The following is a 22432-nucleotide window of genomic DNA, read 5'->3' as shown; positions in this document are numbered from 1 at the left end:
GGTGACACACACACACACGAGGTGACACACACATAGGAGGTGAGACACACACGAGGTGACACACACACACATAGGAGGTGACACACACACGAGGTGACACACACACACACGAGGTGACACACACACACATAGGAGGTGACACACACACACACGAGGTGACACACACACACATAGGAGGTGACACACACACACACGAGGTGACACACACACACATAGGAGGTGACACACTTACGCAGAACGCAAAACGCACATGAGGGGAAACTGGCACGAAAGGGTCTGGAGGGAGCACAGAGATCACTTCGTGCCAGCAGCCGCCGTGCAGTGATGAAGGAGGGCGGTGTACAGGTTACAGAGACCCAGGAGCTCCCCCAGACACCAAGGTTGGGGAAGTCACATGGATAAAGTATTTTATGTAGATAGAGAGGAAGATGAGGGTGCAGCAATCTCCATACCGCCGCCGACGCAGTCTCCATACCACCGCCAGCCCAGAGCACTGCTGTAGCCAATCCACCACTTCCTCACCACACACGTGGCTTTGACCGCTGCGCTGCACCCTGGGAAATGTAGTCTTCTTACTTTAGGATGCCGCGCTGCACGTTAGGGTGACATTAAAGTGTTATGGTGGGATGGAGTGTAGTAATTCTATCCTCGGCAGAGGGTTGCACTGTCAGGTGGTGCCCCCCCTCCAGCAGGCGCCCCTGGCAAGTGCCATCCTGGCCAATGTCTAGATACGCCCCTGTTGATATTTCACTTCCCTGATAAATATGCCCCTAGGTATTACGGCTGTAATTCCAGATCTTTATACATGTTTTGGAGCCTGACTGAGGTTGTTGTGGATTAATGCCAGGAGCCCAGCGGCGTCCGGGGATCTGGGGTCATCCTCTCCGTGTCTTACTTGGATGATTCTGCCCAAGTGAGAATCGCAGTGACACCAGAACATACAGGACGTCCTCTGGCACAGGGACCGACAGACCGTGCGCTGCCAAAGACACATTACATGGGAATCAGTGACAATTACAGTCATTTACATAATGTGAGCGCTCAGCGTGGCGAGTGGCCCGGCAGAGCCATGTAACAGGGTTATCACCGTCTCCCTCTAGTGGCGCAAACTCCGATTTCACAGGTGGGAATTGTTTTTCTGTCACATGGAAATCAGTGATGTTCTCAGAATATCCCCCCCCCCTGGTCCTAGAAATCGGGCGCGATTTACTCTTCACCAGTATATGCGCAATATAGAAGAAAAACTCAAAAATGGCGACTTGAGGAAACTTTCTTTGCTTTATTCTTTATACTGTTTGGTAAAATCCTCACCCAGGGGCCCATTGCTCTGAGCACAGCACAGCACAGCACAGCACAGCGAAGCACAGCACAGCGAAGCACAGCACAGTGCAGAAGCCTGGAGCGCTTGGGGAACCCCTGCAGTTGCTTTTACGAAGATAAAAGATTCTTGGCCACACGCAGATGTACTACTAAGCTCTGGAAAGCGGTAAATTGGAGACTGATGATAAACTTCCAGCCACTCAGCTCCTAACTCATCTTTTATACTTACAGCCTGTAACATTGCAGTTAGGAGCTGAGTGGCTGGTAGTTTATCACTTTCCAAAGCTTAGTACATCTTTATTTAGTGGCAAATAGTTGGTGCAAGGGAAAGGGGACACTGGAATCCCCTTCCTCAGGACAACATGTGGTCCTGAGGAAGGGGATTATGGACCTCATTCAGAGTCGGTCGTTGCGGCCGCACGATCGTAAGGGAAAAGGGGCCGGATATGCAAATGATGCACTCGCAAGTTGCGTCCTTAAGATCGGATCGTTAGCTGGCCGACCAAGGGGAGGATGCGGCCGTAAGACCAAAAATACACCCCCTTCTCGTACGCATTACACGTCATCTCCGGCCATACAAGGATTAATCGAGACCATTGGCAACCATTGGGACTGGTCGTAGAGCTTAAGGTTGACCATACCCTCTCTTAAGCACTACGATCAGGTCAGTGTACAAACCTCCCATGTCACGTGTGCCATGACACTACTTTGTTAATTATGCACTCCCATAATCCGTATGCACTCCCATAAAACGCTGTTCGCATAATTAGGTACGCCTGCGTTCGGATCTCCACTCCCCCGTTTTCAAGCACCTTCCCCTGTTACCACCCACAAACGCCTCATTCTGTCACTCAAACTAAAGACCTGGCTGTGTTCAAGGAGAGAGAAATTTCTGATTGTAGCAGCTAGTTTGCGCACGCGCATTGCGAACTTTACGCATGCGCAGTTTAGTGAACATCGATGGCGTACGACCGTGCGGCCGCAACGACCGACTCTGAATGAGGTCCTAAGTCCCCGAAACGTTGACCCAATAAAACACCCTGTAATGGGGATCACTTTTTGATTGAGAAGACTCTGAGTGCCGCCTCTTGTTATATATTGCTATATTGTGAGGTTGCCGACCCTCTAGGAGGGCACCAGAGCAAGGTACTGGACATTTGGAATGGGAGTGCCGGGGCTTGGCTGTGATATATATATATAAATATATATATATATAGATAGACATAAATGCAAGGAACGGACGGCACTTGGAGTGCCGTCCGTTCCTTGCATTTATGTTCAGTTTATTCTTGGAAAGGCACCGGAGCCATCATCCTTATGGAAGGATCTAGTGCCGGACTATCTACCATTGTAGATATAGATATATATAGATGCTGGATGCTTTCACAGTTCAGTAATAAAAGAACGTATGCAAAACAAAAAGGACAAATGTACGGCAGCAGACCTATCTCTGCCGCAGGCAGACACTGGTGTAATCACTCATGATACTGAGCAGGGGGAGGGGGTAGAGGATCATGTGATGAGCTCTTTCAATCAGGGCTCAGTTCCCCTAACCCCTGAAGCAGCTCAGCCTGATTTGCGATAGTGATGGCCATCGGTGGGCTGCCCATTAATGGTCACCATAGATTTTTCAGAATTTTATTACCATGGATGGAGCACAACCGATGGTTTGCACCCCTCGATGGTCACCGCTGCAGGGGGGCACAGCAGACCAGTCAGTGGTGGGGGAGTTATGGCTTAGCGGGCTACTGGGGGGGAAGGGGGGCAACGATCAGTGCCATTGGGAATTAGACGTAAACATCGGTTCCCAGTCAGCCATCGCAGAGGAGTACCATTGGATCTCTGCCATTGATGGCAAAACCATCAGTAGTTAACCATGGAAGGTTCCTAACTATTGATGGTTGATGGACATCTCTAATCTGGGGCATCCTCGCTCCCCTGCTGTACTGCCTGTGCCATGCTGTACTGCCTGTGCCAGTGTGATGTCAGCGCAACACCCACCTCTCCCCTTATTATTGTTCTGTTTATAAAAGGCAGTGGGTGACTGGCAGGGGGGCCCCTGAGTGATGGGGGCATGCGCAAACCCCAAAACACGGGAGATGTGCGCTACCCATCGGTCAGGCCCCGAGTGTGTAAGTGCGCTACCCATCGGTCAGGCCCCGAGTGTATATGTGCGTTACCCATCAGTCAGGCCCCAAGTGTGTAAGTGCGCTATCCATCGGTCAGGCCCTGAGTACGTATGTGCGTTACCCATCAGTCAGGCCCCAAGTGTGTAAGTGCGCTATCCATCGGTCAGGCCCCGAGTGTGTATGTGCGTTACCCATCGGTCAGGCCCCGTGTGTGTAAGTGCGCTACCCATCGGTCAGGCCCTGAGTACGTATGTGCGCTACCCGTCGGTCAGGCCCCAAGTGCGTATGTGCACTCCCCATCAGTCAGGCCCAGAGTGTGTAAGTGCGCTACCCATCGGTCAGGCCCCGTGTGCGTAAGTGCGCTACCCATCGGTCAGGCCCCGTGTGCGTAAGTGCGCTACCCATCGGTCAGGCCCCAAGTGTGTAAGTGCGCTACCCATCGGTGAGGCCCCGTGTGTGTAAGTGCGCTACCCATCGGTCAGGCCCCGAGTGCGTAAGTGCGCTACCCATCGGTCAGGCCCTGAGTACGTATGTGCGCTCCCCATCGGTCAGGCCCAAAGTGTGTAAGTGCGCTACCCATCAGTCAGGCCCCGAGTGTGTAAGTGCGATACCCATCGGTCAGGCCCCGAGTGCGTAAGTGCGCTACCCGTCGGTCAGGCCCCAAGTGCGTATGTGCGCTCCCCATCGGTCAGGCCCAGAGTGTGTAAGTGCGATACCCATCAGTCAGGCCCCGAGTGTGTATGTGCGTTACCCATCAGTCAGGCCCCAAGTGTGTAAGTGCGCTATCCATCGGTCAGGCCCCGTGTGTGTAAGTGCGCTACCCATCGGTCAGGCCCCGAGTACGTATGTGCGCTACCCATCTGTCAGGCCCTGAGTGTGTAAGTGCGCTACCCATCGGTCAGGCCCAGAGTGTGTAAGTGCCCTACCCATCAGTCAGGCCCCGAGTACGTATGTGCGCTACCCATCGGTCAGGCCCCGAGTGTGTAAGTGCGCTACCCATCGGTCAGACCCTGAGTACATATGTGCACTACCCATCGGTCAGGCCCCGAGTGCATAAGTGCGATACCCATCGGTCAGACCCCGAGTGTGTAAGTGCGCTACCCATCGGTCAGACCCCGAGTGTGTAAGTGCGCTACCCATCGGTCAGGCCCAGAGTGTGTAAGTGCGCTACCCATCGGTCAGACCCTGAGTACATATGTGCGCTACCCATCGGTCAGGCCCCGAGTGCATAAGTGCGATACCCATCGGTCAGACCCGAGTGTGTAAGTGCGCTACCCATCGGTCAGGCCCCGCGTGTGTAAGTGCGCTAACCATCGGTCAGGCCCCGAGTGTGTAAGTGCGCTACCCATCGGTCAGACCCCAAGTGTGTAAGTGCACTACCCATCGGTCAGGCCCTGAGTGTGTAAGTGCGCTACCCATCGGTCAGGCCCCGAGTGTGTAAGTGCGCTACCCATCGGTCAGGCCCTGAGTGTGTAAGTGCGATCCCCATCGGTCAGGCCCCGAGTGTGTAAGTGCGCTACCCATCGGTCAGGCCCCGAGTGTGTAAGTGCGCTACCCATCGGTCAGGCCCCGAGTGCGTAAGTGCGCTACCCATCGGTCAGACCCTGAGTACATATGTGCGCTACCCATCGGTCAGACCCTGAGTACATATGTGCGCTACCCATCGGTCAGACCCCGAGTGTGTAAGTGCGCTACCCATCGGTCAGGCCCCGCGTGTGTAAGTGCGCTAACCATCGGTCAGACCCCGAGTGTGTAAGTGCGCTACCCATCGGTCAGACCCCGAGTGTGTAAGTGCGCTACCCATCGGTCAGGCCCAGAGTGTGTAAGTGCGCTACCCATCGGTCAGGCCCCGAGTGTGTAAGTGCGATCCCCATCGGTCAGGCCCCAAGTGTGTAAGTGCGCTACCCATCGGTCAGGCCCCGAGTGTGTAAGTGCGATCCCCATCGGTCAGGCCCGAGTGTGTAAGTGCGCTACCCATCGGTCAGGCCCCGAGTGTGTAAGTGCGATCCCCATCGGTCAGGCCCGAGTGTGTAAGTGCGCTACCCATCGGTCAGGCCCCGAGTGTGTAAGTGCGCTACCCATCGGTCAGGCCCCGAGTGCGTAAGTGCGCTACCCATCGGTCAGACCCCAAGTGCGTAAGTGTGCAGCAGGTGTTACTGTTTAGTTTATAGAGCAATTGCTCCGCATGGACTAATCCTGATAACATAATAGACTGGTATTATTAAACCATCTGTTATCGGTGAGGGCATGGAGTGAACACGTCCTAGCGAGTGAAACGATTGTTTTCTTTACAGGTCAGATATCGTATTATCTGCTATTTCAGCTTAATGCATTGATCCCTTTACCTACCATCTGTTCTCCGAGGACTGTCATAGGAAATATTTGGATAGGGATAGTCCTGTAATGGCCATATGCTAGCAGGACATCCCCCATTGTGCACATTCACTGCTACTTATTGTGTTAGACATTGCCTTAATATTCTATATAGCAGCAACGATCCCCTAGTGATGTCCTTTGTAGGACTCTGGTGACTATTCTAGTCCCCGGTACTTTTATACATTTTCACTTTTTTGCAAGGTTAATACAAATATCGTTTTAATGACAGAAAATGTTATACTGTAAGAGTGCACCAAAAAGGAGATTTAGGGCCTCATTCAGACCCACTCGCAAGCGGCTGTCCGCTCGCAAGTGGGTCGATGGTGCGCATGCGCCAGACGCGACGAGCGAAGGACTTTCCTTCGCTCGTTGTGTCTGATCAAAGGGGGCGTGCTGTCGATGTTGATTGACAGCACGCCCCCTTTGGTGGGCGTGCCGGGGGCGTGCCTGCCAGATGGAGGCGTTCCCAAGGGAACGCCTACCGTCAGAAGCCGGCCCCACTGACATCACTAGTGATGTCAGTGGGAGTGATTTTGGCTCTGATAGAGCCAAAATCACTCCAGGGCTTGTGGTCGAAAACCCCGACCACGGGCTTCTGGTCGCACTGGCGATGGTCGCGATGGTCAAGACCATCGCGACCATCATCCTGCACGCTCGTATGAGCTGTGGGTGGTGACCCACAGCTATATGAGCGTCCAGGAGGACGCTCCATTTTTATGGAGGCCGGCCCTCATTCAGAGCGTGCGCTCTGCTCAGAGCGTCCGGCTCTGAATGAGGGCCTTATTTCCTTTTCTCATTTCATGTTTTTCACATTGAACATTACTGACCCCCTGGTGCACTACCAGTACCCTAAAGACTTACTAAAGTGAGAGTTTTTAGAATTGGAGGTGTTGCCCATAGCAACCAATCAGATTCTAGCTATTATCTTCTAGAAGGTGCTAGTTAAATGTTAAGTAGAATCGGATTGGTTGCTATAGGCAACATCTCCACTTCTAAAAACTTATACCCCTAATAATTTTAGTGTTCATTCTGCCCGGCGCCGGACTTAGAGATATGGCACTCTGTCGCGCACCGCTTTTGGGGGTAAGTGCCCGGCACTTACGGACAAGCCGTGCTGCCCCCAAGCGCTCATGTCTCTGTGAATAGATGCGGGGAGCATGAACCCAGCATCCTTACACCAGTGGTAATCGCTATCCCGCAATTTTCACCCTCCGGGGAGCACTGCGACCCGCGGGTGGGGACGGCACTCGGCAGGCTGTTTTAGCCAGGCACCTGCGAAGGTGGACAGGACGCATTCTGCCCTTTTGAAATCGGGCAGGGCGCAGTGTGGCACCGGACTAAAACAGCCTAGCGGGAACGCTATCATTTCATAGGGGTGTAAGAATTGCTGGTCCTTTGGATATCTAACATATACAGTCAGGTGCATAAATATTGGGACATTGACAGAATTTTCATATTTTGGCCTCTATTCACCACCACAATGGCTTTGAAATGAAACAAACAAGATGTGCTTTACCTGCAGACTTTTAGATTTAATTTGAGGGTAATTACATCCAAATCAGGTGAACGGTGTAGGAATTACAACGGTTTCTATATGTGCCTCCCACTTTTTAAGGGGCCAAAAGTAATGGGACAAACTAAACAATCCTAAATCTAACTTTCACTTTTTAATACTTTGTTGCAAATTGTTTGCAGGCAATTACAGCCTGAGGTCTGGAACGCATAGACATCACCAGACGCTGGGTTTCATCCCTGGTGATGCTCTGCCAGGCCTCTACTGCAAATGTCTTCAGTTCCTGCTTGTTCTTGGGGCATTTTCCCTTCAGTTTTGTCTTCATCAAGTGAAATGCATGCTCAATCGCATATAACATTGCCCGAAACACTTCAGAATTCATTCTGTTGCTTTTGTCAGCAGTCACATCATCAATAAATACAAGGGAACCAGTTCCATTGGCAGCCATACATGCCCACGCCATGACACTACCACCACCATGCTTCACTGATGAGGTGGTATGTTTTGGATCATGAGCAGTTCCTTTCCTTCTCCATACTCTTCTCTTCCCATCCCTCTGGTACAAGATGATATTTGTCTCATCTGTCCATAGGATGTTGTTCCAGAACTATAATGGCTTTTTAGATGTTGTTTGCAAACTCTAATCTGGTCTTCCTGTTTTTGAGGCTCACCAATGGTTTACATCTTGTGGTGAACCCTCTATATTCACTCTTGGGAAGTCTTCTCTTGATTGTTGACTTTGACACATATACACCTACCTCCTGGAGAGTGTTCTTGATTTGGCCAACTGTTGTGAAGGGGTTTTTCTTCACCAGGGAAATAATTCTTCTGTCATCCACCACAGTTGTTTTCCGTGGTCTTCCGGGTCTTTTGGTGTTGCTGAGCTCTCTGGGGCGTTCTTTCTTTTTAAGAATGTTCCAAACAGTTGATTTGGCCACACCTAATGTTTTTGCTATCTCTCTGCTGGGTTTGTTTTGATTTTTCAGCCTAATGATGGCTTGCTTCACTGATAGTGACAGCTCTTTGGATCTCATATTGAGAGTCGACAGCAACTGATTCCAAATGCAAATGTCACACCTAGAATCAACTCCAGACCTTTTACCTGCTTAATTGATAATGAAATAACGAGGGAATAGCCCACACCTGTCCATGCAATAGCTTCTGAGTTGATAGTCCCATTACTTTTGGCCCCTTAAAAAGTGGGAGTCACATATAGAAACCATTGTAATTCCTACACCGTTCACCTGATTTGGATGTAATTACCCTCAAATTAAATCTGAAAGTCTGCAGGTAAAGCACATCTTGTTTGTTTCATTTCAAAGCCATTGTGGTGGTGACTAGAGGCCAAAATATGAAAATTCTGTCAATGTCCCAATATTTATGCACCTGACTGTATCTTTGCCGTTGCAGAATGTAACCCCCTTGTAAGTTTCAGCATACACTAGTGCCAAGCAGGCCTGCAGCCTGTGAATAAATATTACATGGTGCGCTCTGAGGCTCTGTATAGCTGCCTGGAGCGATCTTAGGAAGCTCCGGTCAGTGCTCTACTTCCTAGAGCCGGCGGGCTTCCTCCATAGGCGTGACATCATGACTTCATGGCTTTAGGGTGCAGGGCCAGCACAGGGACACAGGGCACTAATGCGCGACCACTCATACGCAGTAGCGTCTGTCGGAGGTCAAACCTCGGGGGGGGAGAGCTGCACAGGGTCCTAGTATCCACCGGTTTTGGGGCCAGGAACAGAGGCAGTGCAGATAGCTGTGGAGCAGAGCGGGTATATGTGTAGTTTGTGTGTCCCATAGACCATAAGCTCTAACAAGTAGGGCCCTTCGCCCTTCTGCTCTCCCCCTGCACTATCCCTGTCTCCAGTATGCGCCCACTCACTGTCTGTGTCAATGGTCTTTTCTATCGGCCCACCACAGGGCGCTGGGTGATACTGGTTTTTTAACGTCACTAAGTATGTTGCCTTTTTATTTCACTGTTTGCATTATCCCCTTGTGCATTCCGTTTACATTGTTTTTACATTGCATTGGTTGTGATTCATTGTCATTTCTCCTCTGTATGGCAGCAGTGGGCACTTGGTGGCGCCTTGTAAATAAATGCTAATAAATTATATTTAAGAGCGGGCATCTGTTTTTACTAACAAAGCCCCCTATTGTGCAGCGAGGGGGATCCTATGTGACGTGGATAATATTGATCCATTACTATCTGGTATCCTGACCGCATAATCTGACCGTTTCGCCGCTCTTGTTGTTTGCAGTGAAGACCCCGTTCTCAGGCAGATGTGGCCGGACGGACAGATGAGTATCTGTGAGGTGACCAAGAGACCCCTCACCGCAGCCACTCTATTCAAAAACTCCATCATTCTACTGGTGGAGAACTTGGCCTGTAAGGTAAGTGTCACACATACCGGCTGGGTGTGTAAGTGTAACATATGACTCTCTCTGCATACATCACTAGAACACCCCGAATGTTTCCTATGCACTGTGGGTCACATTAATATACGCAGCCATAGCAGTACAATATAACATGTGGATACACATATGATTTTAGTTTGCCCAGGGTCTAAGATCCATCCTTCTCAAATAAGGTAAAACAATCACAGGATCCTATTCACACTTGTCCTCGGTTCATCAGGAAAATCAGTTTTGCAAGTGAATCATTTTAGGTCTAACGATACTGAATTAGAACCTCTATACACTCCTTCCTATACCTTCTAATATCCTATCTATACCTTCTAATATCCTGCCTATACCTTCTAAGGATGACGCTAATTTGCGTACACAGTCATACAGTAAATAAAGACTCCAGACTTAGAACATGTGGTTCCAAAGCACAAGTATTATTCAAGTAAAAGTACAGTCAGTTACACGCTATTGATCCAAACACAGTTCGGCGCAAAGGAATTATACAGACCCAAGTACAGTATACATACGCAGTGCTTCCGGACCAGATGTTAGGCATCAGCAAGAAACCCCTCGTCAATCCACATTCAGCACGAAGACTAAGACCCAGTGTTGGAGCACACATATTTATACCCCCCAGGGATAGACAAAACAATAGAGACGTTTGTTGCTGATGCTATTGGTTCCCAAGGGGGATACATCTGTTACAGAGCATTTAACAGGCTGATTCAAATAGACACAACCCAGCCTCCAACAACTGGGGGTCTCTGGATTCCCGCCTCATGCAACATCCTAACAGTTGTTCATATAATATACATTTTGTTGCTTGAAGTCTCTGCGGTCCATAAGTTGAGAATGCATGATGCGATCTCCACACCTATGATACCGGAATACTGTGGAAAGAGTACGCATCAGTACAAAACCAAACACGGCTTACTTAGCATGTATAAAACCTTAATTACAAAATAATCTTTATTTCACAGCATTTATACTAAATGAACAAACTTAAATCTTATACCTTAAAGCTTATGGAACCTTGTATGTGGATATGTAATGTGAGTATGCGGGTTTGATATAAAGACGCTAGTTAACTTGGAGCAGATGCGTGCGCATAAAGCTAATAAACAGCGTTTTCATATAGGATCTTATGCATTCGCTAATATGCGACTAGTTAACAGCGCAATTGTGCGTAATAATGTGTATATGAGGAATGGTGAAAGATGCAATCGCATGGTGCTAATAGTAATATCGCCATATGTACTTAATTGTGAATTTATCTAAAATGGCGCTTGGGCGGCCATTCACAAAATGGCGTCTTGCGATCTCATTTCCAAGATGGCATCTTGCGGCCAGTCGCAAGATGGTGTCGCTGCGATTCAATTTTAAACTGATCTTGTCTCAGCCAATTATCCAGCTTCGACAGTCCACCCTTTGATAGCGAACAAAATGCTATCACAATCTACTTTTTGAATTTAATTTAGGCTTACATTTACATATTATTTAGTGTTATTATGGGATGGCACAAGGTGATTCTTAATCCATCAATAATGTGCCTCTGTGTGGGGACATAAAACTACTATTATACGCACACCACGGATCTTGGAAGATCATGTGACAGGTGTGGGGATGCACCAGTCTTATAAAGGCAGTCTTGAAGGGGAATTGAGACATTACATTATCTGAGGTGTTTTAAAAATAACATTTCACTAATACATTCTATGCACGTCTAAATATAATACATTAAATGATGGTATTTCCTAGTTCAGGGTTGTTATTCAGTTCTATATTTACCTCGGTATTCATATTGTCATTACTGACCACCATCATAGTTTCTTTCTTGCATTTTACTCTATTTTTACATTTTCCACACTTCAACTTCAATAGGAACACACCGGACGCATATGCCAATTATTATGATGACAATCAGTATAAGGATCAAGAATTTGCCTATGCTGGCAATCACTACCTGAACCCATTCCCCTAGACCTGAGAACCATTTCACTGGGTTCAGCCATGAAACCCATCCTTCTATCTTCTCCCTTACTTCAGCCACTGAAGCGTTATGGTTCTTACGAAACTCCCATTTTAGATGCAGAATTTCATCCATCTTCCGGTCTATCACCTCCTTGGGGTCACTGGTATCACTGGTTACATAGGTGCAACATTTTACTCCAAATTGGGTGGCCAACGTTACACAATACCCTCCAGTAACAGCAGTTAAATAATTTAACACTAGCCTGTGTTGCACCAGTTCTTTCTTGTACGCTTGCAATTCTCTCCCTGTATACCTGAATGTGTCATTGTACATCTTGGTGATATTATCTATCAATTTAGCAAGTTCCTGAATATACCTAAAATTTAATGTACCCCGAGCAATCCTGGTGGGATCCAGTGCGACTAAAACTTGAAACCCAGTTGTCTCACTAATTAATTGAGTGGCTTTATGCACGTCACCAGGTATCATATTTCTTTTGCCTCTGTGTTCATATTGTGTGTGAAGATATGGTGATGGTGTGTTCTTATGTATACCAAGCATTTCAACATGTGTGAGGGTCATAACTTCTGGGACTACTCTTCCCAGGTAACACAAACCTTCGGAACACGAGGAGAGCCACTTATACGCTTTTCTTCCACATATAAAATATACATTATCAGGAATGGTATGCATCATTATCATAAAGCACATTTCCCTTGCAAACAATCCTATTTCTGGGTCTTCCATCTGGTACATGTAAGTTTCTGGCTGTATTATTTTAGCACAATAACCATCTGGCACCTTACCAATAATTTATTTGGTGGAACTCAATGTATACCGATACCTAAAATGTTTCCCACCAGATTTAATTGAGCGTAACAGATCATGTTTTATGGACTCATTATCAGCTCTTTGTGAGAAGGTCATCGTCTGATTATTCCCCGTCACTTCCCAACTCCCGGGTTTATTGGGGTTGGTTATGTTTAAACACAAAAGTGATCTATCTACTTGGAATTGATAGAGTTTGAAATGAGGTGGTTTGGATGGGAGGAATTTTCCATCCAATGTTTTCCCTTTTTGTAATTCTAAAATTTCCGTGATATTCAGCGGAAATGGCACCAACCCTACATTATGCTGTCCCTGTGGCACATGTGAACACACCCAGCAATCAGTTTGATTTAACACTTTGCCTACCATGCTATGATAATCCTTTAAAGGATACCCACCCCAGTACGGGTTATATTTAGGTTGGCACCGTTGGATACAGTTCTCATCAACTAGGGACCCAAAGCTCACAAATGCAGGAATCTTCAGACGATAAACCTCCACACCGTCCCTGAGTATCCGGAATAACAGCTCTCTTGACAATAACAGTACTAAGATTGGTCAGACACTCCCCTGATTGGCATTGCACTCCTCCTGACTCCACTCCATCAGCACTGCCATCAGCTCCCATCTCCTCAATCGGTCCCCCATCACAGAAATTGGATATTCCCGAACCGACCAGGATGGTGAACACTCTAATTAGAATATGAAAATGAACACAGCAGGCCCGTCCATTGTCACAACAAGGCCTGCAAATTTCTCTTAGTTCAGGTATCTCACTATGACCTTTTCAATCTCCTGGAACAAGCTCGCGAGCGACAGGTCCACGCTATCAGCCTTGTCTCCGACTTGTTTCTCCACCGGTTGATTGACCTTTTTGCAGTGAGTGGAATGGACCCAGGTATCGCTCTCGGCCACCTTCAAAGATGTAGTACTTGTCAGCAGCACCTGGTACGGACCTTCCCACCAATCAGTCAAACAACCTGAACGTAAGAAATATCTGATCATAACATATTCTCCTGGTTCAACATCATGACAGTTAGTTTCAGGCATATCATTGGACAACAATTTCAGTTTCTGCTGCTGTTGCTTTAACTGCTTACTCATTGATATAAGATACTTTACAGTTACCTCGTTGTTACCCTTCAAGTCTTCCTGTGGACTTATAATCAAATGAGGTTGTCTACCGAGCAGTATTTCAAATGGGGACAGATTTAGAGGAGGTCTAGGAGTGGTCCTTATGCTATGTAGGACCAAAGGTAACACTTCTGGCCATCCTAGTCAAGTCTCTGCCATGATTTGACTTAACTTATTTTTAATAGTCCCGTTCATCCTCTCTACCTTGGCACTGGCTTGCGGTCGGTAGGGGGTGTGAAGTCGGCTATTAATACCCATCAGCTTACACATATTTTGAAAAACATCACCTGTGAAATGAGTACCACTGTCACTGTCGATGATTTTAGGGATACCGTACCTGCATACAAATTCCTGGACTATTTTCTTGGCAGTAAATGCAGCAGTATTAGTGGCCGCTGGGTAGGCCTCAACCCAATTAGAAAATACATATGGGGTGAAGACATGTGTTGTTGTGAGGTTTGAGCAGAGGGTAAAGGTGGTGGATATGGGTAAGGATAGGGGGGGTAAAGGTATTGTGGGGGATATGAAGTTTGTGAGTAGTATGGGACCTGTGGTTGTATTGGGTTAGGGGAATAGAGCTGTGTTTGTTGTTGCGTGGGGTTAGTGAGGACATATAACTGTTCAGGTGTGTGTGCAGGTGCGAGTGTGTCTGTTGGCTGTGATGTTACCGTCATTCCCTCCAGAGCTTGGATACTGACAGCCATTAGTTTTTCGCTCTGGGTCTCTCTCTTCTTTGAAATGTTTTTATCATGTTCTATGGCAGATTCTATGAGGGTATCTATTGTGAGTCCCCTCCAGCCAGGCTTTGAGGTCTGAACCCGAGTCTTTAAATTGTCTTTCAGACCATCCATGAGTGCCGTGACTATCATTCCCCTGTGGTGAGTGCTATCTTTAATATCTTCTATCCCAGTGTACTGGGTGATAGCCTGCAGAGGGTGTTAGCACTTCCCTTGCTGTTACCGATGGAGATGGCGGCACCACTCGTGATTGTGGTGATGCAGCATCTATCATTTGCACAGCATGGGAAATGGCAGACATTACAATAGGCTCATCATCCACATCATAAACATTTTCTTTATGGTTGCATAAGAGAGGGTATAAATTGCTTGTTACATTTTTATGGGTATTTTTGGTAACTGTACTTGCACCTCCATCCACATAAGGTGGGGGTGGTAAGCGTGAACTGCTGGCAATACTCCCCACAACGCTACCTTGCTGCATGTGCGTGCCATTTTGTGGCTCGCCCGTATTGCAATTCAGCGTCGCGGATGTATTCTCTGGCAATGCGCTCGCAACGCTAGTTTGCATTGCTTGCGCATTTTTAAGCCACACATCCCCTTCATGCTGCCACAACTTTAAACGTTCATAATATTTGACCTTTTTCTCTCGGGAGTGCATCAGACTGATGTGATCCCGGACATTATCTAGTACATTTTTATCAAAACTACCAATTCTTCATCGTCATTTTAAACCATACATCACAATACCTTATCGCATAAGTACCATACTTAGTATGCATAATACGACGGGCCAATCCAATCGGCGCTTCCATTAGCAGCACATTATTGCCTAACATCTTTACTGTTTGTGCGGCTCCCATTCTGAGACAACTCCTATGCTTTTCAATAAAGATTTAAACTGGTGAAAGACAATCAAGATACTTTCACTTATCTGTGGACGAGTTAAACGGCAGTGCCCACTCACCTGGATAATATTTGAAAAAGGCAACTTCCACACCCGGATAAGATTTAGTAAGGCAACTTCCACACCTATGGAAGTTTAAGTCGGCTACTTCCATGCACCTCTCTACAACAAAGACAACATGTACACCTGCTACTGTGTATAGAACGGTAAGCTACTTACCGAGAAGCTAGACTAACCCTTGCACCTAGCCCTTAAGGATCATACGATACCCTTAACCTTGTCCAACAAATACTCACTGTTACATACTTTTTCCTGCACAGAAAAATACACGTTAACCCAGATATTGATAACAATTTAAAAATGTAAACCTCAACGGCTTTATTTAAACACGTGGCAGCACAACCGGAAGTACGTATACGTTATTGTGCGACCAGTCACATACACAATAATGCGACTACCACACAACCGTATGACAACTTTTTAGCTGCGTTCGCAAAAGTGCGTCTTTGCTGTGCGCAAAACTGCGACTTCAGCCGCGTACTCAATACTGCGGCACCCGTTTAAACGTTAGGTTCTATCAACAAAGGAAAACAAACTTTTTCCTCTCCCTGGATTCTAGTCAGCTTCCTTGGCTCACACGAAAACGGATAGCGATCTTTCAGCACAAAGTGGTTGCAGGTAAACCCTGCATGTGGCCACTCCACCCTTTTCTGAGATATCGATAACCGTATGTGCCGTGTGAGTAGGTAAGTGACTTCACTACGAGCCCCCAACTAACGATACTGAATTAGAACCTCTATACACTCCTTCCTATACCTTCTAATATCCTATCTATTCCTTCTAATATCCTGCCTATACCTTCTAAGGATGACGCTAATTTGCGTACGCAGTCATACAGTAAATAAAGACTCCAGACTTAGAACATGTGGTTCCAATGCACAAAGTATTATTCAAGTAAAAGTACAGTCAGTTACACGCTATTGATCCAAACACAAGTCGGCGCAAAGGAATTATACAGACCCAAGTACAGAATACATACGCAACGCTTCCGGACCAGATGTTGGGTATCAGCAAGAAACCCCTCGTCAATCAGCATTCAGCACAAAGACTAAGACCCAGTGTAGGAGCACACATATTTATACCCCCCAGGAATAGACAACACAATAGAGAAGTTTGTTGCTGATGCCATTGGTTCCCAAGGGGGATGCATCTGTTACAGAGCATTTAACAGGCTGATTCAAATAGACACAACGCAGCCTCTAACAACTGAGGGTCTCTGGATTCCCGCCTCATGCAACATCCTAACAGTTGTTCATATAATATACATTTTGTTGCTTGAAGTCTCTGCGGTCCATAAGTTGAGAATGCATGATGCGATCTCCACACCGATGATACCGGAATACTGTGGAAAGAGTACGCATCAGTACAAAACCAAACACGGCTTACTTATCATGTATAAAACCTTAGTTACCAAATAATCTTTATTTCACAGCATTTATACTAAATGAACAAACTTAAATCTTATACCTTAAAGCTGATGGAACCTTGTATTTGGATATGTAATGTGAGTATGCGGGGTTTGATATAAAGACGCTAGTTAACTTGGAGCAGATGCGTGCGCATAAAGCTAATAAACAGCGTTTTCATATAGGATCTTATGCATTCGCTAATATGCGACTAGTTAACAGCGCAATTGTGCGTATTAATGTGTATATGAGGAATGGTGAAAGATGCAATCGCATGGTGCTAATAGTAATATCGCCATATGTACTTAAATGTGAATTTATCTAAAATGGTGCTTGAGCGGCCATTCGCAAAATGGCGTCTTGCGATCTCATTTCCAAGATGGCGTCTTGCGGCCAGTCGCAAGATGGCGTCGCTGCGATTCAATTTTAAACTGATCTTGTCTCAGCCAATTATCCAGCTTCGACAGGTCATACTCTCCAACTCTCCGTCATTGTCAGGGAGACTCCCTGACATAGCAGCAATCTCCCTGACATAGCAGCAATCTCCCTGACATAGCAGCAATCTCCCTGACTCCATGACATAGCAGCAATCTCCCTGACTCCCTGACATAGCAGCAATCTCCCTGACTACCTAATATAGCAGCAATCTCCCTGATTCCCTGACATAGTAGCAATATCCCTGACATAGCAGCAATCTCCCTGACTCCCTGAAGAGTCCAGTAATCTCCATGTCTCCCTGACATAGCAGCAATCTCCCTGTCTACCTGACATAGCAGCAATCTCCCTGACTCCCTGACATAGCAGCAATCTCCCTGACTCCCTGACATAGCAGCAATCTCCCTGACTCCCTGACATAGCAGCAATCTCCCTGTCTACCTGACATAGCAGCAATCTCCCTGTCTACCTGACATAGCAGCAATCTCCCTGACTCCCTGACATAGCAGCAATCTCCCTGACTCCCTGACATAGCAGCAATCTCCCTGACTCCCTGACATAGCAGCAATCTCCCTGACATAGCAGCAATCTCCCTGACTCCCTGAAGAGTCCAGTAATCTCCATGTCTCCCTGACATAGCAGCAATCTCCCTGACTCCCTGACATAGCAGAAATCTCCCTGACTCCCTGACATAGCAGCAATCTCCCTGTCTACCTGACATAGCAGCAATCTCCCTGTTTACCTGACATAGCAGCAATCTCCCTGACTCCCTGACATAGCAGCAATCTCCCTGACATAGCAGCAATCTCCCTGACTCCCTGAAGAGTCCAGTAATCTCCATGTCTCCCTGACATAGCAGCAATCTCCCTGACTCCCTGACATAGCAGCAATCTCCCTGACTCCCTGACATAGCAGCAATCTCCCTGACTCCCTGACATAGCAGCAATCTCCCTGACATAGCAGCAATCTCCCTGACTCCCTGAAGAGTGCAGTAATCTCCCTGTCTCCCTGACATAGCAGTAATCTCCCTGACTCCCTGACATAGTAGCAATCTCCCTGTCTCCCTGACATAGCAGCAATCTCCCTGTCTCCCTGACATAGCAGTAATCTCCCTGACTCCCTGACATAGCAGCAATCTCGCTGACTCCCTGACATAGCAGCAATCTCCCTGACTCCCTGACATAGCAGCAATCTCCCTGACTCCCTGACATAGCAGCAATCTCCCTGACTCCCTGACATAGCAGCAATCTCCCTGATTCCCTGACATAACAGCAATCTCCCTGACATAGCAGCAACCTCCCTGACTCCCTGACATAGCAGCAATCTCCCTGACATAGCACCAATCTCCCTGACTCCCTGACATAGCAGCAATCTCCCTGTCTCCCTGACATAGCAGTAATCTCCCTGAAGAGTCCAGTAATCTCCATTATGTAACTGTTATATTAAAAAAACAGATATATGCAATCAAATATAATTATTAGTATAATGTCCCTGAATTGGGGATAAGGCACAATGATCCCTATGGCTACATGTGCTGTATATTCTGTAATGTATCACTGTGTTTTCATCAACACATAGATCTTACTTACTGCTTTGAGGCTCATTTACATTTGGATGTAAGTCAGTTTTAGGACACACCTGTGTCCTACAGATCCCTCTCCTGAAAGACTCTGCAGAGTGTAGTCCATAGGCTTCAACTGGCTGACTCCATTTAAAGGTTTTATATATATATATATATATATATATATATATACATACAGTATATATAGCTCCAGCATATTCCGTTCTGCTCTACAATTGGGAACTCAGTAATAAAAGGAGACTGGGTAGTAACAGACAGACATAGGGGTAAGAGGGTCCTGCTCGCAGGCTTACACTCTATTTATGTTCATTTTACTTGAAATGTGAAAATTTTTCCCCAATCTAAAGGAAACCCCTTATTCATGCTGTAGATAGCAAAAGCAACGGTGACCTACTGTATTCTATAACTGGACGAGCTGCACACGTCATTCAGTAATGTCTGAATATTATTTCTCTATACGCTTCTGTTGGATTGCAGCGAGGATTTATGTTGTTCCGGAGACGTTAATAACTCTTTGCCAGGTGTGGGGTACACAGGACGCACACATCTCCTCGGGGGTAATTGCCACGTTTGTTCCTGTGATCCTGGCACTGAAAGGTGTTGCTGGATATAGAATACAAAAGAGATTGATTTTGAATCCCACACGGGCAGCCTCTGGCCAGGTAGTAACAATGCGCCCAGCTGCTCGCCTGCCCCTCGGAGAAGTTATTTTTCTATGCTGTATAGAACATGTGTGGGCAGGGGGGATGCCGATTATTTGTAGCCATAACTGGAGGGTGCATCCTCCACACCAGGCACCTCGTCATTTCATAGCTGCGGAGTCTTTCAGAAATAATAACACTTAAACCTTTTTATACTAATTATCTCCTGCATCCAGCTACTATTTATGCAGCCATTGAAGTAACTATTTGATGTGACTTTATAATAAAGGCTGAGCAATGTTGGGCTGGATAATATACATGAAATAACTGCGTGTTTATATATAGACATGACCAGGGCCGTAGCTAGGGTAGTGCGGCCGGTGCCATGGCACAGGGCACCACAGGTCAGGGGGCACTGTTTGGGCCTGTCAAAATACTGTTTATTATCATTCTCACTAGTAGCTTCCTCTTATTTCATCCCCAGCATCTCCTGGCCTCTCCTATCTCTTCCCTGGCCCTTCCCCATGAGGCCATGGCCCTCTCTCAGGTGCACTATATTATGTCCCTATATATCCCCAGCATCTCCTGGCCTCCCCTACCTCTTCCCTGGCCCTTCCCCATGAGGCCATGGCCCTCTCTCAGGTGCACTATATTATGTCCCTATTTATCCCCAGCATCTCCTGGCCTCCCCTATCTCTTCCCTGGCCCTTCCCCGTGAGGCCATGGCAAGTGCACTATATTATGTCCCTATTTATCCCCAGCATCTCCTGGCCTCCCCTATCTCTTCCCTGGCCCTTCTCCATGAGGCCATGGCCCTCTCTCAGGTGCACTATATTATGTCCCTATTTATCCCCAGCGTCTCCTGGCCTCCCCTATCTCTTCCCTGGCCCTTCTCCATGAGGCCATGGCCCTCTCTCAGGTGCACTATATTATGTCCCTATTTATCCCCAGCGTCTCCTGGCCTCCCCTATCTCTTCCCTGGCCCTTCTCCATGAGGCCATGGCCCTCTCTCAGGTGTACTATATTATGTCCCTATTTATCCCCAGCATCTCCTGGCCTCCCCGATCTCTTCCCTGGCCCTTCCCCATGAGGCCATGGCCCTCTCTCAGGTGCACTATATTATGTCCCTATTTATCCCCAACATCTCCTGGCCTCCCCGATCTCTTCCCTGGCCCTTCCCCCTGATGCCATGGCCCTCTCTCAGGTGCACTATATTATGTCCCTATTTATCCCCAGCATCTCCTGGCCTCCCCTATCTCTTCCCTGGCCCTTCCCCATGAGGCCATGGCCCTCTCTCAGGTGTACTATATTATGTCCCTATTTATCCCCAGCATCTACTGGCCTCCCCGATCTCTTCCCTGGCCCTTCCCCATGAGGCCACGGCCCTCTCTCAGGTGCACTATATTATGTCCCTATTTATCCCCAGCATCTCCTGGCCTCCCCTATCTCTTCACTGGCCCTTCCCCCTGAGGCCATGGCCCTCTCTCAGGTGCACTATACTATGTCCCTATTTATCCCCAGCATCTCCTGGCCTCCTCTATATCTTCCCTGGCTCTTCCCCCTGAGGCCATGGCCCTCTTTCAGGTGCACTATATTATGTTTCTATTTATCCCCAGCCTCTCCTGGCCTCCTCTATATCTTCCCTGGCCCTTCTCCATGAGGCCATGGCCCTCTCTCAGGTGCACTATATTATGTTCCTATTTATCCCCAGCCTCTCCTGGCCTCCTCTATCTCTTCCCTGGCCCTTCTCCATGAGGCCATGGCCCTCTCTCAGGTGCACTATATTATGTCCCTATTTATCCCCAGCCTCTCCTGGCCTCCCCTATCTCTTCCCTGGCCCTTCTCCATGAGGCCATGGCCCTCTCTCAGGTGCACTATATTATGTCCCTATTTATCCCCAGCGTCTCCTGGCCTCCCCTATCTCTTCCCTGGCCCTTCTCCATGAGGCCATGGCCCTCTCTCAGGTGCACTATATTATGTCCCTATTTATCCCCAGCGTCTCCTGGCCTCCCCTATCTCTTCCCTGGCCCTTCTCCATGAGGCCATGGCCCTCTCTCAGGTGCATTATATTATGTCCCTATTTATCCCCAGCGTCTCCTGGCCTCCCCTATCTCTTCCCTGGCCCTTCTCCATGAGGCCATGGCCCTCTCTCAGGTGTACTATATTATGTCCCTATTTATCCCCAGCATCTCCTGGCCTCCCCGATCTCTTCCCTGGCCCTTCCCCATGAGGCCATGGCCCTCTCTCAGGTGCACTATATTATGTCCCTATTTATCCCCAGCATCTCCTGGCCTCCCCGATCTCTTCCCTGGCCCTTCCCCATGAGGCCATGGCCCTCTCTCAGGTGCACTATATTATGTCCCTATTTATCCCCAACATCTCCTGGCCTCCCCGATCTCTTCCCTGGCCCTTCCCCCTGATGCCATGGCCCTCTCTCAGGTGCACTATATTATGTCCCTATTTATCCCCAGCATCTCCTGGCCTCCCCTATCTCTTCCCTGGCCCTTCCCCATGAGGCCATGGCCCTCTCTCAGGTGTACTATATTATGTCCCTATTTATCCCCAGCGTCTCCTGGCCTCCCCTATCTCTTCTCTGGCCCTTCCCCATGAGGCCACGGCCCTCTCTCAGGTGCACTATATTATGTCCCTATTTATCCCCAGCATCTCCTGGCCTCCCCTATCTCTTCCCTGGCCCTTCACCATGAGGCCACGGCCCTCTCTCAGGTGCACTATATTATGTCCCTATTTATCCCCTGCATCTCCTGGGCTCTCCTATCTCTTCCCTGGCCCTTCCCCATGAGGCCATGGCCCTCTCTCAGGTGCACTATATTATGTCCCTATTTATCCCCAGCATCTCCTGGCCTCCCCTATCTCTTCCCTGGCCCTTCCCCCTGAGGCCATGGCCCTCTCTCAGGTGCACTATATTATGTCCCTATTTATCCCCAGCCTCTCCTGGCCTCCCCTATCTCTTCCCTGGCCCTTCTCC

General features: G+C 47.9%; 1 protein-coding gene across 1 annotated transcript in view; it reads left to right on the top strand.

Annotated features, from left to right (window-relative positions):
- LOC148443113 (unconventional myosin-Id-like) overlaps window positions 1–22432 on the top strand; it is a gene marked incomplete at its 3' end in the record, with an annotated part of 199590 nt that overhangs the window by 120509 nt on the left and 56649 nt on the right. Inside the window, exon 14 of the mRNA XM_088463194.1 lies at window positions 9597–9729. Within this exon, the coding sequence (XP_088319320.1) occupies window positions 9597–9729 (133 nt within the window). The remainder of the gene's footprint in view (window positions 1–9596; window positions 9730–22432) is intronic.

Source organism: Taudactylus pleione, unplaced genomic scaffold (assembly GCF_031769625.1).
Source record: "Taudactylus pleione unplaced genomic scaffold, aTauple2 ptg001330l, whole genome shotgun sequence".
NCBI lineage: Eukaryota > Metazoa > Chordata > Amphibia > Anura > Myobatrachidae > Taudactylus > Taudactylus pleione.
The sequence above is the reverse complement of the archived record's forward strand: the minus strand, read 5'-3'. Positions and strand labels throughout refer to the sequence as shown.